This window comes from Myripristis murdjan, chromosome 17, assembly GCF_902150065.1.
Source record: "Myripristis murdjan chromosome 17, fMyrMur1.1, whole genome shotgun sequence".
In the NCBI taxonomy this organism is placed as follows: Eukaryota; Metazoa; Chordata; class Actinopteri; order Holocentriformes; family Holocentridae; genus Myripristis; species Myripristis murdjan.
Window position 1 is genome coordinate 24,346,917 of NC_043996.1, and position 12,847 is coordinate 24,359,763.

The window sequence follows — 12,847 nt, forward strand, 5'->3', positions numbered from 1 at the left end:
AAAAACAAACAAACAAACAAAAAAACATTTTTTTCAGCTGTATAAAATTAGTCGTTTTTTAAAAAATCTGAGTTAGTCACCACTGCAAGAAAAAACTCGCAGCTTCAAACACAAGTATGAAAAAAGTCAATTTTGAAGGGAAAAGTCAGATTTCAGACATAAAGTTAATCACTTACCAGAAAAAAACTCTATGTTTGAGACATTAACTTTAATTTGTGAGAATAAAAAAGTCACGATTCTGTGATATGAAGTCTCAACTACGAGACCCCCCCCCCCTTTAATCGAGTTAATCCAAGACCATGAATATTCATGTTACATTTTTTTTTTTATCAGACAAGTTGCTGTCACTTCAATGTATAAATAATGTAAAAATAAATTACAATGTACAAGTAACAAAATGTAGAGAAAGTAAGTAACAAGTAATTTAATAGTTTTTGCCGAAGCTGTGATTTTTTTTTTTTATTTTATTTTCAATAGTGGTGAATTTTTTTTTTTTTTTTTTTGAATATTTAAAAATATAAAAGGAGGCTATTTTTATCCAAATGGTTCGGTATTTATAATATTTAGCCAAATCAATAATCTGGATTACAGTGGAATAAGGCGCCGGATGTTGAGTCTCGTCTCGCGAGATAACCCGCATGACCACGAGGCTGCCGTGAATGAAAACCGCCATCTTCTCTCGCCGAGGAGGAGAAGCGCAGCAGATATGGCTGACTACAGTAACGTGGCTCCCCCGTCCTCTAATGCTGGCGGCGGCATGAACGACGCGTTCAAAGACGCTCTCCAGCGGGCGCGACAGGTAGGTGAAGCCCGTGGCTCGGCTCGGACAGACTGGAAACACGCAAATCGGCAGCGAAACCGTGAATTTGTGCGCTGCGCCGCGGGAGCGCCAAGCTGCAGCATCACACACGGCTAGCTAGGCTAACGTTAGCGACTGATAGCTACGCAGTATCGAAAATGTAAAAGTAATGGCTAACTGGCTTACGAGATAACACACTGTGACACTATCCATGTTTTCATAGCAATAATAAATCCAATATGAATCGCTGCTGTGATGTTAGACTCTTATTTCTGCACTTAGCTTGGTAGAAACAGCTAACAAACATGCATGTAAGTTAGCCGGATAGCTTGTAGGCATTCCTTTGTTGGGCCCGACATCCGGACCGAAACAAGGCCGCAGCACCGTTTCCAGATATACTTTACTCCAGAGGTGGTGAAATGCACTAAATGATGTGGACCTTGTGTGTATGTTGTGTTTTAGATCGCAGCCAAAATTGGAGGTGATGGCGTTGCGGCACCTACAACAAACGAGTTTGGTTACGGAGGCCAGAAAAGGCCCCTGGAAGATGCTGGTGGGTATTTTCCCATGCCTAACCTCAATATAGGTCAGTGGCTTAAGTCGATTTATTGCAAGTCCCGTCAGTTATGCTTGCCTATATTATGTCTTAGCAGCTAAGGTAGTGTATTTGGACAGGAGAAATACTGTCTTTTGCTTGGATCGGATTTTTGTCGATTTGGTATCTATCCTTGTAATCATCTGTGTTTCAGTAAGAAATATTATGTCCTGTCTTAAATGTGAAATTTGCAGTTTTGCTAATGATAACATTTGAAGGCAGTTTGAAATATTATATAGCATGTTTCAAAAGTCAAATTTCTCCTTCATTTTATTACATTTAGTGGTTTAAAGGCAGCTGTATAGACTTTGCAGTACTCTGTTCCTTTGCTATAAACATGTATATTTTACGCAATGCTGACAAGTCATTTTCAGCTACATGGATCCTAAGCTGCAGCTCAGAGAACCCGTCCAGGTCAGTAGAGCGATAATGGGTCTAATGATGGGTGCTTATGCTGGCTGTTTGTTGTGTCTTCACAGACCAACCAGAGACAAAGAAAGTGGCTCCTAGTGACCGTAAGTATCAGCTCACAGGGTGGTGATTTAGGTGAAGTAGCACTTATTCATGATTCCCTGTACTTGGCTTGTGAGCGTGCACCAGATGTATTTGAAAACCAAATGTGTTTGCATGTCTTTCCAGCATTTTCCTCAGCCATGGGAGGAATGGGTGGTCCCCCAAGGTAGGTATTCAGATTTGTTTTGCCTTGTGCTTTTGTCTATACATGAAGTAGTTTTTCCTGTTTGCTTTTCGCCCCATGTTACAAAGTCCATATTAACATTTACTTATTTTCAGATCCACATCAGAGGAATTCAAGGTTCCTGATGGAATGGTTGGATTTAGTGAGTTGACTCTGTTTTACTAAACATTAAACAGAACACATAACATAATTGGTGAGTTGGAGTGGAATTGAGCTTCTGGTCTTATTTTACTCATTTTTTTCCCCCCACCAGTTATTGGAAGAGGAGGTGAGCAGATATCCCGTATGCAACAGGAGTCAGGATGTAAAATACAGATTGCCCCAGGTATGTTTAGGTTCACAGTTACTGTTATGAGCTTTCAGCAGTTATAAATAACAATGTAGGTATGTGTGACTGTAATAAGCCGTGCACTAACTGATTCCTTGTGTTATAGACAGTGGAGGAATGCCAGAGAGGTCGGTGACATTAACAGGAACACCAGACTCCATCCAGTAAGTGTTGAGCATTTTTCGCCGGTCTGAATTTTTTGCCGGTTGCCCATTGTGTTTGATGGAATCGGCTGATCTTGGTTTTACCCCAATTAGGACCGCAAAGAGGCTGCTAACAGAGATTGTTGAGAAAGGACGGCCAACCCCAGCATTCCACCACAACGATGGCCCAGGCATGTCCGTCCAGGAGATTATGGTCCCTGCCTCGAAAGCCGGACTTGTCATTGGCAAAGGAGGAGAAACCATCAAAAGCCTTCAGGTGGGTCTTCAGTCACAACCAGAGACCAAATGCCAAGGCAGCAGAGTGAAGTGAGGACACTGCCCTTAAAGCTGAGGGCATATTTAGCTGTGTGGGAGAATTTTCAATGCACAAAGTATCTTAAACTGCAAATTTTGATCATTTTTCTGGTAAATTGACAGGAACGAGCCGGAGTGAAGATGGTCATGATCCAAGAAGGTCCACAAAACACAGGCGCAGACAAACCTCTCCGTATTTCAGGAGAACCCTTCAAAGTTCAGGTGAGTGGTCAACTGTGTGATTAAAGCACTTATCAGGGATGTGAATAACATAATAAGTGTGACATGGGTGAAGAAGTCTAGGTTCTTAGCAACTTTTTGATTGGATATGATTTTACTGTTTTCTCTACTTTTTTCCATTTTCTTGCTTTTTGTCTTCTTAAAGATGTTCCTGTTAAGAGCCCAAAACAGATTAGTTTTGTCCTGGTATGTTCCTGAAGTCGTGAACAAAATGGAAACGTGTGGTTTCTGAATTTGTTAACTTGGCCTGAAGATGTTTTGGAGATTTTGAATTATCATTAATCTGCAGGAAAAGCCACAAAATTTTAAAATAATTTTAACATAAAGCTACAATAAGCACAATCTAATGCCTTGTAGACTTGTAGTATATGAACCTCTACTCTGTTTGTTTGTTCAGCAAGCCAAAGAGATGGTGATGGAGCTGATCAGAGACCAGGGCTTTAGGGAGCAGAGGGGCGAGTACGGCTCCAGGATGGGAGGCGACAGTTTAGATGTGAGTATTGCAGTTGTATCATTTCTTTTACCAGCCATGGGATGAAGGATTGAATTTGTCTCTTAACTTTGGCTTTCCTTCTCTCCTTGAAGGTTCCTGTTCCCAGGTTTGCGGTTGGAATTGTGATTGGGAGGAACGGTGAAATGATCAAGAAAATTCAGAGTGACACTGGAGTTCGGATCCAGTTCAAGCAGGGTGAGTGTCGGCTGTACATGAAGACCTTATTTATATATTGTTTAGGTGCAGGTTATGTAGCCTTTTGGTTATAGAGGCTGCCCACTAATGTGTCTCCTTGACACTCTGTTAGCAAAAATGTCATGTAGATGTGTTATACTCCCATAAAAATGTGTAAGGTCTGTGATGAAAACTCATGCACCACGCTGAATAAGTGATGTATAACCCCTAACCCAAACCTAATCTGAGACCTATACACACATACACATGCATACTTGATGGCAACATAGTGGCTTAAGAAAGCAGTCATATCACCTGAGAGTAATCACAACATAAATTTACCACTGTGTTTCAAGGCCATTTCAAAACGGAAAGTCCCTTCAAAATCTTAATTGGGCTGCTCTGTCCCTGTAGATGACGGCACCACCCCAGAGAGGATAGCCCAGATCATGGGTCCTCCTGACCAGGCTCAGCACGCAGCAGAGATCATCTCTGACCTGCTGAGGAGCGTGCAGGCTGGTGGCCCTCCAGGACACGGGGGTGGCCGGGGCCGAGGCCGTGGGCAGGGCAACTGGAACATGGGCCCACCTGGTGGCCTGCAGGAGTTCACCTTCACTGTTCCAACCATGAAGACCGGCCTCATCATTGGAAAAGGCAAGTGACTCATTGGCACCCCAGCAGCAGTTCTTCATCTGGGATTTGACTCAAACTATTTTGAGAATTTGATTTATTTCGACATTGGCAAACAGCCAGCAAATGCTATGAAACGTAGCCAACACACTGCTTTCACATGCAGTAATCGAGGGGTTTCTGTCCATAGGCTTTTCTTGGGTGTTCTGTTTGCAGGCACACTTAACTTTTTTTTTTTTTTTTTTTTTTTTTAAGAGAAGAGAGCTTTGACCTGACAGGATCTTGTCATGAAAACAAAAGTGAAGCCTAAAATTCCCCTGTTTGTAAAGACATTTGTAAACAATGACTTCTACTTTTTAAATAGGCAGTTTTACACATCAAACAGGCCTAACACTAGATGGAAAAGGTAACATGAGCACAGCGCAACAGTTCATTAAATGCCACCGCACTAATCCAGAGCCTCTTACGAGTGACCAGGTGCAGGCCCTTGTCTTGCTGATAGACTCTTTGAAAGCGTTCATGACGGCTGATGGAAACATGCATGTTGTTTAAGGAATTCTGCCCTTGACCTTTCAGTTGTTGAGTACTGGTCTAACTTCCTTATTATGCCTCTGTATTGACTATTCCAAGGTCTCAAGAATTTGACTTTTCCCTGCACTGTTTTACTGTGCTGCAATATTTAAGATGTGTCAGTATAGCAGTGTCATGGATGTGCTTTCAGATGTTTTTGGTATTGATTTTTGCCTTTGGATTCCACATTACAGCTGTTCTAATGCTGTTGTGCCAGGGATTAATTTACTGTTGGACTTCACTGTTTTTACTGTTGGACTTAACGTAACTTGTTCTACATGAGGGTGTCTGTTGAATGCCCCAAGTGTTAAAAAAAAAAAAAAAAAGTGTATTTCTGTTGGGTGAAAGTTTGTTTTTGAATATTCCAGGTGGTGAGACGATCAAAGGCATCAGCCAGCAGTCGGGGGCCAGGATCGAACTGCAGAGGAACCCTCCGCCCAACGCTGACCCCAACATCAAGATGTTCACTGTTCGCGGCTCCCCTCAACAGATAGACTACGCCAGGCAGCTAGTGGAGGAGAAAATAGGGGTGAGACACTGAATGTTTGAGTTTAAGTTACTGGACTAGTTATTGTAAACAGACAAAAGTTGGTGAAAATAGTTTAGGATAACGTTTCAAAAGATGTCTGTGTGGGATATGGGAAATTGCAGTGGAAAATAGTAATAGGATAGTAGAGAGAAAATCTGGAACTAATCTTGCCCAACATGTTTTCTGTGTCAGGGACCAGTCACTCCAATGGGTGGCCCACATGGCCCCCCTGGTCCCCATGGAGGTCCTGGCCCACATGGCCCTCCTGGACCTCCCGGGCCTCCCGGTGCTCCCATGGGCCCGTACAACCCTGGACCGTACAACCAGGGACCTCCGGGACCACAGTGAGTACAGCAGCCAAGTCTATTTTTATTTGAGGCCATGCAGTTATGTAAAGCCCGTGTTGATTTTGTTTTTTTGCCTGGTTCCTTTCCAAAATGATCATTTTGTCACATGGTTGTGATCGTTACACTCATTGGTTTGTTACAAAGGAATTTGGGCTAATTCCAGTTGCTGTCTCTGTTGGTCACTTGCATTAAATGTAGTTAAATCTCCTGGTTGACATGGAGGGCAAATTTCTTCATTTTTTTCTTGTCTTTCCTCAGTGGTCCACCTGCACCTTATCAGCCTCAGGGATGGGGTAACGGCTTCCCACATTGGCAGCAAGGCCAGCCTGATCCCAGTGAGTATTCTCTGTTAACACAAATTCATTAGGTGTTGAAAGGAAAAGCAACCCACCAATACTCAGTGCAAAAACAGCTTTTTGGACCGTTATCATGGCATGTTTACACCTTTGTCTTAACTTTAGTCAAGTGTAACTAAATCTGTTTTCTTTTTTTTTTATTTTTGTGGGTGCAGACAAAGCGGCAGCTGATGCCAATGCGGCGGCTTGGGCAGCCTACTATTCTCAGTACAGCCAACAGCCACAGGCTCCCATGACTCCGACCACCGGAGCCCCAGGCACGACTCAGACCAACGGTCAAGGTAACATCCCTGCTTCTCAGTAGACGATCTATCTTTACCTCTTTAGACGAAGCCAGATCTGTTTAGACAGAGTAGAGCAGCGTAGTTTAACAGCTTTTCTGTAGTAGTTTTCTGTGCTCATCTCCACTTACTGATTTCCATCTTTAATTTACTTTGCTTTTACAGAGCATCTGTTTTTCCTGTTTTCTTTTTTCTTTTTTTTTTTCTTTTTTGTCACTCCATGGACAGAATAGTTTTCCGCCACCATCCCTAGGCTGAGAGCTGGTCCTAGGCAGGTGGAGGACAAACTGCCATCGTTTTTTAAGAGAATGGTTACCAATTACATTGTACCATTTTTAACAGGTGACCCGCAGGCGCCAGGTCAGACTGGACAGGCAGATTACACCAAGGCCTGGGAGGAATATTACAAGAAAATGGGTATATGAACGTAGCTTCAGTGTACACCTATTGCCAAGAGACAGTCTAAACAGGCACTGGGCATTGAATCGGCTTCTTTTTGAGGTTTGGAAAGAAAAGCAAGTTTTGCTGGGTGGCCGTGGAGGGTTTTTTTTCCCCATAAGTGTGCCGACACTTGGTTTGACATTTCAAGCCAGTGCTGTTTAGAATGTGATTTTGACTGAGCTGTCAAGACACAGAATCACCTATATGAGTGTAAGAGTAGCTTATTTTATAGAGTACCTTAGGGCTGTGTCCATATTGATGGTACAGTATTGCCATGTGCCTGCTCATGTGCCAATATATGAATGTATTACTGCTGTCTAATGTGCATACTTGACTTCATGTTGAATGAAATGTGTTAAGTGATGTGTGTAGGTTAAATGAAGGATAGTCGTCTGCTAGTGCCAGCTAATGGCAGTTTGATTATACTTGGACAAAATGCAAAGTGAATACTAATTGATATTGAATTTGTAGGTTGTGTTTTTGTTTTCTCCATGGCTGTAAGTGTAGATTGGGAGTTGTTTTTATATTTCTGGAGTCTCTTGTTATGCCTGTAATTTGACACTTGGATGCCTTAACGCGGTTTCCTTCTCTTTCTAGGTCAACAAAGCCAGCAGCCTCAGGATTACACAAAAGCTTGGGAGGAGTATTACAAGAAACAAGGTTGGTACTTCTGCTTGTTAAGTCAAACTCAGAGTCACAATGAAATAGCTTTTTTAAGCCCTTTGCTTCCTTAAGTTGATGTACATGTTGTTGCACAGGGCAAAATGCAGAGGCATGATTCAGAAGTAGACAGATGAGAGAGAGGGGAATTTTTATTTGATGGGTGTAGTATGATTGTGAGAAAATGTGATGTGGGCTTCTCCTCACTCCTATTAACTTGGAAAGTAGTATTAATATTTATAATAACATGGTGATAATGATAGTTTATCAAGGTCAAATGTCAGGTTACAGGATTGACTTGATTTTCTTGTTTCTGGTTCACATGGAGTTTATCTTGTTGACAATTGAAACTATGAGTCATATGTAGTTTAGTTTATTTATATTGTTTACAAATCAAATACGCATAAATTCATTATTAGAACTGATTTATAGTGTTAGATAAAAATTTAGAAATTGAGCAGTGCTCCTTAAGAGCTGGATGATGGGCTCCGGGCAGCTGTGCTCCCCTTGCAGCCCTCTATCGTAGAGCAAGCTGCCCTCACAGCTGCCCCAGAGAAAGGCAGAAGGTTTCTGTCCTGCCACCTAAAGGATCAGTGGTGGGTTCGTTCCCCTTCTTATAAACGCCATGTCAAATGATTGAAACTCCTTGGATCATCATGACATGATCAGTGTTAAAGCCAACAAGTGATCATTTAGTACGTTGGGGTGCGTGAGAAGCAAGTGACGTGTTTCATTAGTGAAATGTATCAAAGAGCATGTTTGCCAGAAAGTTAGCCTCTACCTCTAAAGCCACAATGAGATGAAAAGACAATAAATGCAAATGGTTAACATCAGATTGTGAACAACACCCGCTTCCTGCCTCCACCAATAATATAACAACTCTAAATGTTTCTGAAGTGGCAGCATGATAAAGCGGAACATTTTGGGTGTTTACACATGAAAAGCTGTTTTCTTTTTCCTGAGGCATTGTGGTTGCTCCCTGGTGGCTGGTATATGTTTAAGAAGCTGGGATTTGTGATTGCATATGTAAAGCAGTCATCCAGAAAGGCATCAAATTAAGGAAGCAAACTCCTGTTTTCCTGTGACTTAATAGAAACCACAAACAGGCAACACAAGATTATTTAAAAGTCTAACCATATGAGATCAATTTAGGTCAAAAAAGTTATTTTGTGATGGATTTATTGGAAGAAGTTTTTATTTATGCCTCCTGGCACAGCATGAGGTCATGAATAAAGATGCACTGTATTCCAGGAAGTCAAAGTAATGGCAGTTTGTCATTGGTTTGTATTTTGTTAGTTAGGGAGTGCAGGCTGTTTTCCTCTTTGTTAATAGTTCCTCTGTGGTTTGTCCCCCCCAGGTCAAGCGGCCCCTCAGGCCACGGCGGCCGCAGCGGCCTCCCAGCCTGGAGGCCAGCCGGACTACAGCGCTGCCTGGGCAGAGTACTACCGCCAGCAGGCCGCCTACTACGGCACGGCCAGCCCTCAGACGATGGGCGCCGCGCCACAAGCCCCTCAGGTACACCCCCGCTAAGAACCCGCTCCTCTGCATCCATTTAATTCTGTCACCTCCTCTGTCTCTCTATTGATTCTTTTTTGGAGTCTCTCTTAACCCCCATTTCAACTCCCCCCTTTTTTTGTTTTGTTTTTTAAAGATGGTTTCAATTTGTGCCCTAACCCTCTTCTTCCTCAGGTTTAACAGGTAACTAGTGGATGCAGCAGCTCAGCACACTTAATCATACTGTTTCCTCCCTGTACAGGTTTTTAGCTTTTTATTTTGGGAAGCTGAGTCCAGTTTTTCTGCTGTTAACATGCAATGTATCTTCTATGTATTTCTTCTGCACAGGGCCAGTAATGTGAAGTGGACATAAAGTAAATGCTACATTGTCGAAACAAAATCCTTTGTTAAATGTTTGGATGCAGACGCCTTGATGAAGATCTTAAATTTCCTTGGTTTGAAAGTGTTTCACATAGATGGCAGATTACCCGGCGAACACGTCCTCTTTCATTTTTCTTTTTTGTTTTTGTTCTTCTTGTAAATGCTTTGTTTTTAGTGAGGTAATTATACATATTGGTCATTCCAGCCTTGTATTTACATAAAATGTGGTTAGAACTCATGTTTATTAAACTGTAGTCATTACCATGTAAATCATCTCAGTTTTAAAAATGCTATTGCCTGTTGTGTTTTGCAATAAAACAAAATGAAACCTCCTGTGTTGGTAAGTTGGGGTGGTTTTGGAAAAAAAAATGGTTGAAATGTTGTATGTTTTTATTTTACCATGGACTTTTTGGAAAGACTTCAAATGCAGGCCTTCTCTGGTTTTGTTTGTTCAAAATGGCTGACTCAAAGTTGCAATGTCCTGTCTGTCTCTCTCCAACTGTCTACAAAGCTCTTAGATACATTATTTTGCGTGCAATGATCTTGAATGGTTCAGACCAATGCATTTCCTGATAGACATTTTTTTTATACCTCCATTGCTCTGACTCCAGCAGTAGACAGATGTTTGTCATAAGAAAGCGTAGAGGTGGCTCATGTTTGTAACTCATGCATTAACTGCGTTGCTATGGCATTCTCTTCAATCTTGCCTGGTTTGCTGATCTTGTTGAGGTAGTATGCACTGTGTTTTGCCTTGATAGACACTTCCTCCCCCACAGGCAAGTTTAGAAAAGCGGTAAGCAAGTATTTTTTTTTTTTTTTTTTTTTTTTTAAACATGTTCCTCAGAAAACATGGTTGCAAGTAATGTTGCATATTTTTAGTGTTTTTGTGCTGTTCTTTTGCAGGACAGTAAGGTAAATTGTCACTGTATCGAATTCATTGCATTGAAAAGTTTGTTCTCTCCCCCATTTTCAACTGTCTGACAGTGAATCCACATGTATGAATTTGTTGGACTTTTTTTATATATATATATAAAAACACATTTTGACAACATAAAAAGAATTACACAAGTCGTGTTTTGCTGTGCCCATTCTGTTAGTGTTTGCCCAGTATAAGAACATAGGTTGGTAGAGGGTCGGGGGTTGGCTAAGCAGTCCTTCATCCATGACTTGAGCCCTCCTATACTGTAAGTACACTACTGTGACTTTTAAGAGCCAAACACTTTTCGATGTTTGACAAGTTGCAAAAATATGTAGTATCTGTGAAATATTGCAATTTTCCCCTCTTAAGTTTTGGGTAAGTATAAAATGTTTTTTAGAGGAGAGGCATAGTGCTTTGGACTTGATGTTGAAATTTTTTTTTTTTTTGTGCCACATGTTTTTGAGACTTTGCATTTCCCCTTGTTTGACTCCACTGACTGCATAACATCCAGTCTCTGAATACATAAAGGATGTTGATAAAGTTTGCATTTTAGATGTAGATTATCCTTGTAGGTAGCAATTCAGTGCCAGTTGGACTGTTTTGTTTTTGTGAACTCTGAACTGAGGATCACTAATATGTAAGATTTCTCTCTAACATTCTTGGTAGGAACTTTTTAAGGCTGTACATGTGGTTTCGGCGTTGTGAACATCTGACCTGCCAAGTGCCATTGTGTAGTTGAGATTATCATGTTTTTCAAATGCCATTTGTTACAAGATGAATTCAAGTTGCCCAGAAAAGTCTTGTTGCATTTATTACTGTGGTTCCAGCACCATTTAATGTAGCATGTATAGGTCTCTGCTGTTTCATTTTCTAATGTCGTATGAGCATGTTGGAATGCCAGTAGTGGAAGTGCTTCTGACTAGCGCAGCCATGTAGATTTTCCTGACATATTGTCTGAATGAGCACTGTCCTGAAAGGCTGTTAATTTTTAAGTCAAACATTTGACTGCATTGTTCACTGATGGCAAACAGTGCAATATCTGATCTTTGCAGTGTCATCCCAGACCTTGCACCTTAGGTTCTGCTGCAATAACACAGGTAAGCGAAACCTAAGGAAACCAGTGTTTTTGACCAGTGACATTACCAATATACATGCGAAAAATGCTTACCTGTGTCGTTACATGCCTAAATGCATTTGTGCTTAGTCGTAAGCAATGTCCAGGATATTGAATATCAGCAGCCCTTGTTTAGATGATTTGCCCTCATGAATGAATTGCATGGTATGAGCTATATGACTTGATATAACAAGTTTGACTCTTACTATTGTCTGATGTCACACAACTTGAACAAAAGTAATACATTTGTTGCCTAGGCTCATTAAGGAAATATTGTCATTGTAGTATGTGTTTAGTATTTCCGGTTATAAGCCTTATTTTTGCATTCCGGTAAGTCTGGCAGTGAGTTTACATCAATGATGCTCTAGAGAACTTGACTTTGTCCTGTGACTTGGGTAAAAAATAAATAAATAAATAAATCAAACTGCATGCAATGCAAACGTGTTGCCAGAGGTTAGGAATATGCTCAACAACCAGGTCCCAACAGTCAAATACATGATTTTTTTTTCTGTGGTGGTGTGAAATCTTCCCCAAAGTGCAGTGCAAATCTACTATTGAAACACTGCTGCCTTCACTTCTCGCTCACAGTGTTGGAGGATGCTGCAAGCTTAGGTCGTAGAATCAGGCCCTGTGGTAGTTTGTCCCAAAAGGAGGAATCCTTTGAGTCAATCCCACTGCTGAACGTAGACCATTCGAGAGCTCCAGTGATAAGGTAAAAAAGCAATGCAATGACATGCAAATTCTGTGACTGCAAAGTGTTGGTCAGATACATGTTTTCAGCTCGGATTGACTGTCTTTTTCTAACCATGCCATAGTGTATTTTAGAGTTGCTTGATGGTTGTCTCATTTTTTCTTGATTCGTTTGAATGCCTTCACCAATAACTGTCATGAAATGCTTTAGAAAGTTGGATGAGGACCAGGAACTGATGTACTTTGTGGATGTCAGTGGCAGACTTATTTTTTTTTGTTTTTGGCAGTAAAATTGGGGTAGTGATATTTAATTGAACCTCACATTTCTGTAGTGAAAGGCCGCGTTATGTATGAAGCTGTTGACTATGCGTACGAGATGCTCTCTTCCTCTGAGCTAAGTGTTTCAACACAGAGTTCGTGGGGGTATAGAAGACAAAACAGGAGTGAGAAATAAGGAGCATGCCTTAGAGGTAAACTAAAGGTTTCATGTGCTGTGTATATTATAGAATGTATTGTTTTTGGAATCACTGTTGACTTTTGCAATGTTGCCATGTCCATTAATAAAGTTGTAAAACTTCAAATTACTCAAATGTCTTTTCTATTCTAAAGGATTTTTTTTTTTTTAATTTAATTTAATGAGAAGAGATACAA

General features: G+C 41.0%; 1 protein-coding gene across 8 annotated transcripts; it reads left to right on the plus strand.

The window, feature by feature from the left end:
* The first annotated feature begins 641 nt into the window (after positions 1 to 641).
* Positions 642 to 12,777, plus strand: fubp1 (far upstream element (FUSE) binding protein 1). Of its 8 annotated transcripts, XR_003929718.1 has the most exons (21): positions 642 to 799; positions 1,262 to 1,385; positions 1,874 to 1,909; positions 2,034 to 2,073; positions 2,187 to 2,233; positions 2,345 to 2,416; positions 2,526 to 2,583; positions 2,677 to 2,839; positions 3,001 to 3,099; positions 3,515 to 3,610; positions 3,703 to 3,805; positions 4,199 to 4,438; positions 5,353 to 5,513; positions 5,706 to 5,857; positions 6,119 to 6,195; positions 6,363 to 6,497; positions 6,840 to 6,914; positions 7,536 to 7,598; positions 8,956 to 9,113; positions 9,441 to 11,489; positions 12,095 to 12,777. XR_003929718.1 is itself a non-coding variant. In XM_030074902.1 (20 exons), the coding sequence occupies exons 1-20, from the start codon at positions 707 to 709 to the stop codon at positions 9,447 to 9,449; spliced, it is 2,001 nt and encodes a 666-aa protein (XP_029930762.1). In that variant the 5' UTR covers positions 642 to 706; the 3' UTR covers positions 9,450 to 12,777. The 8 variants fall into 8 exon arrangements, 7 of the variants coding, with proteins under 7 accessions (XP_029930762.1, XP_029930764.1, XP_029930766.1 ...); XM_030074902.1 differs by having other exon boundaries at positions 9,441 to 12,777; XM_030074904.1 differs by having other exon boundaries at positions 6,366 to 6,497; positions 9,441 to 12,777.
* Positions 12,778 to 12,847: the final 70 nt, after the last annotated feature.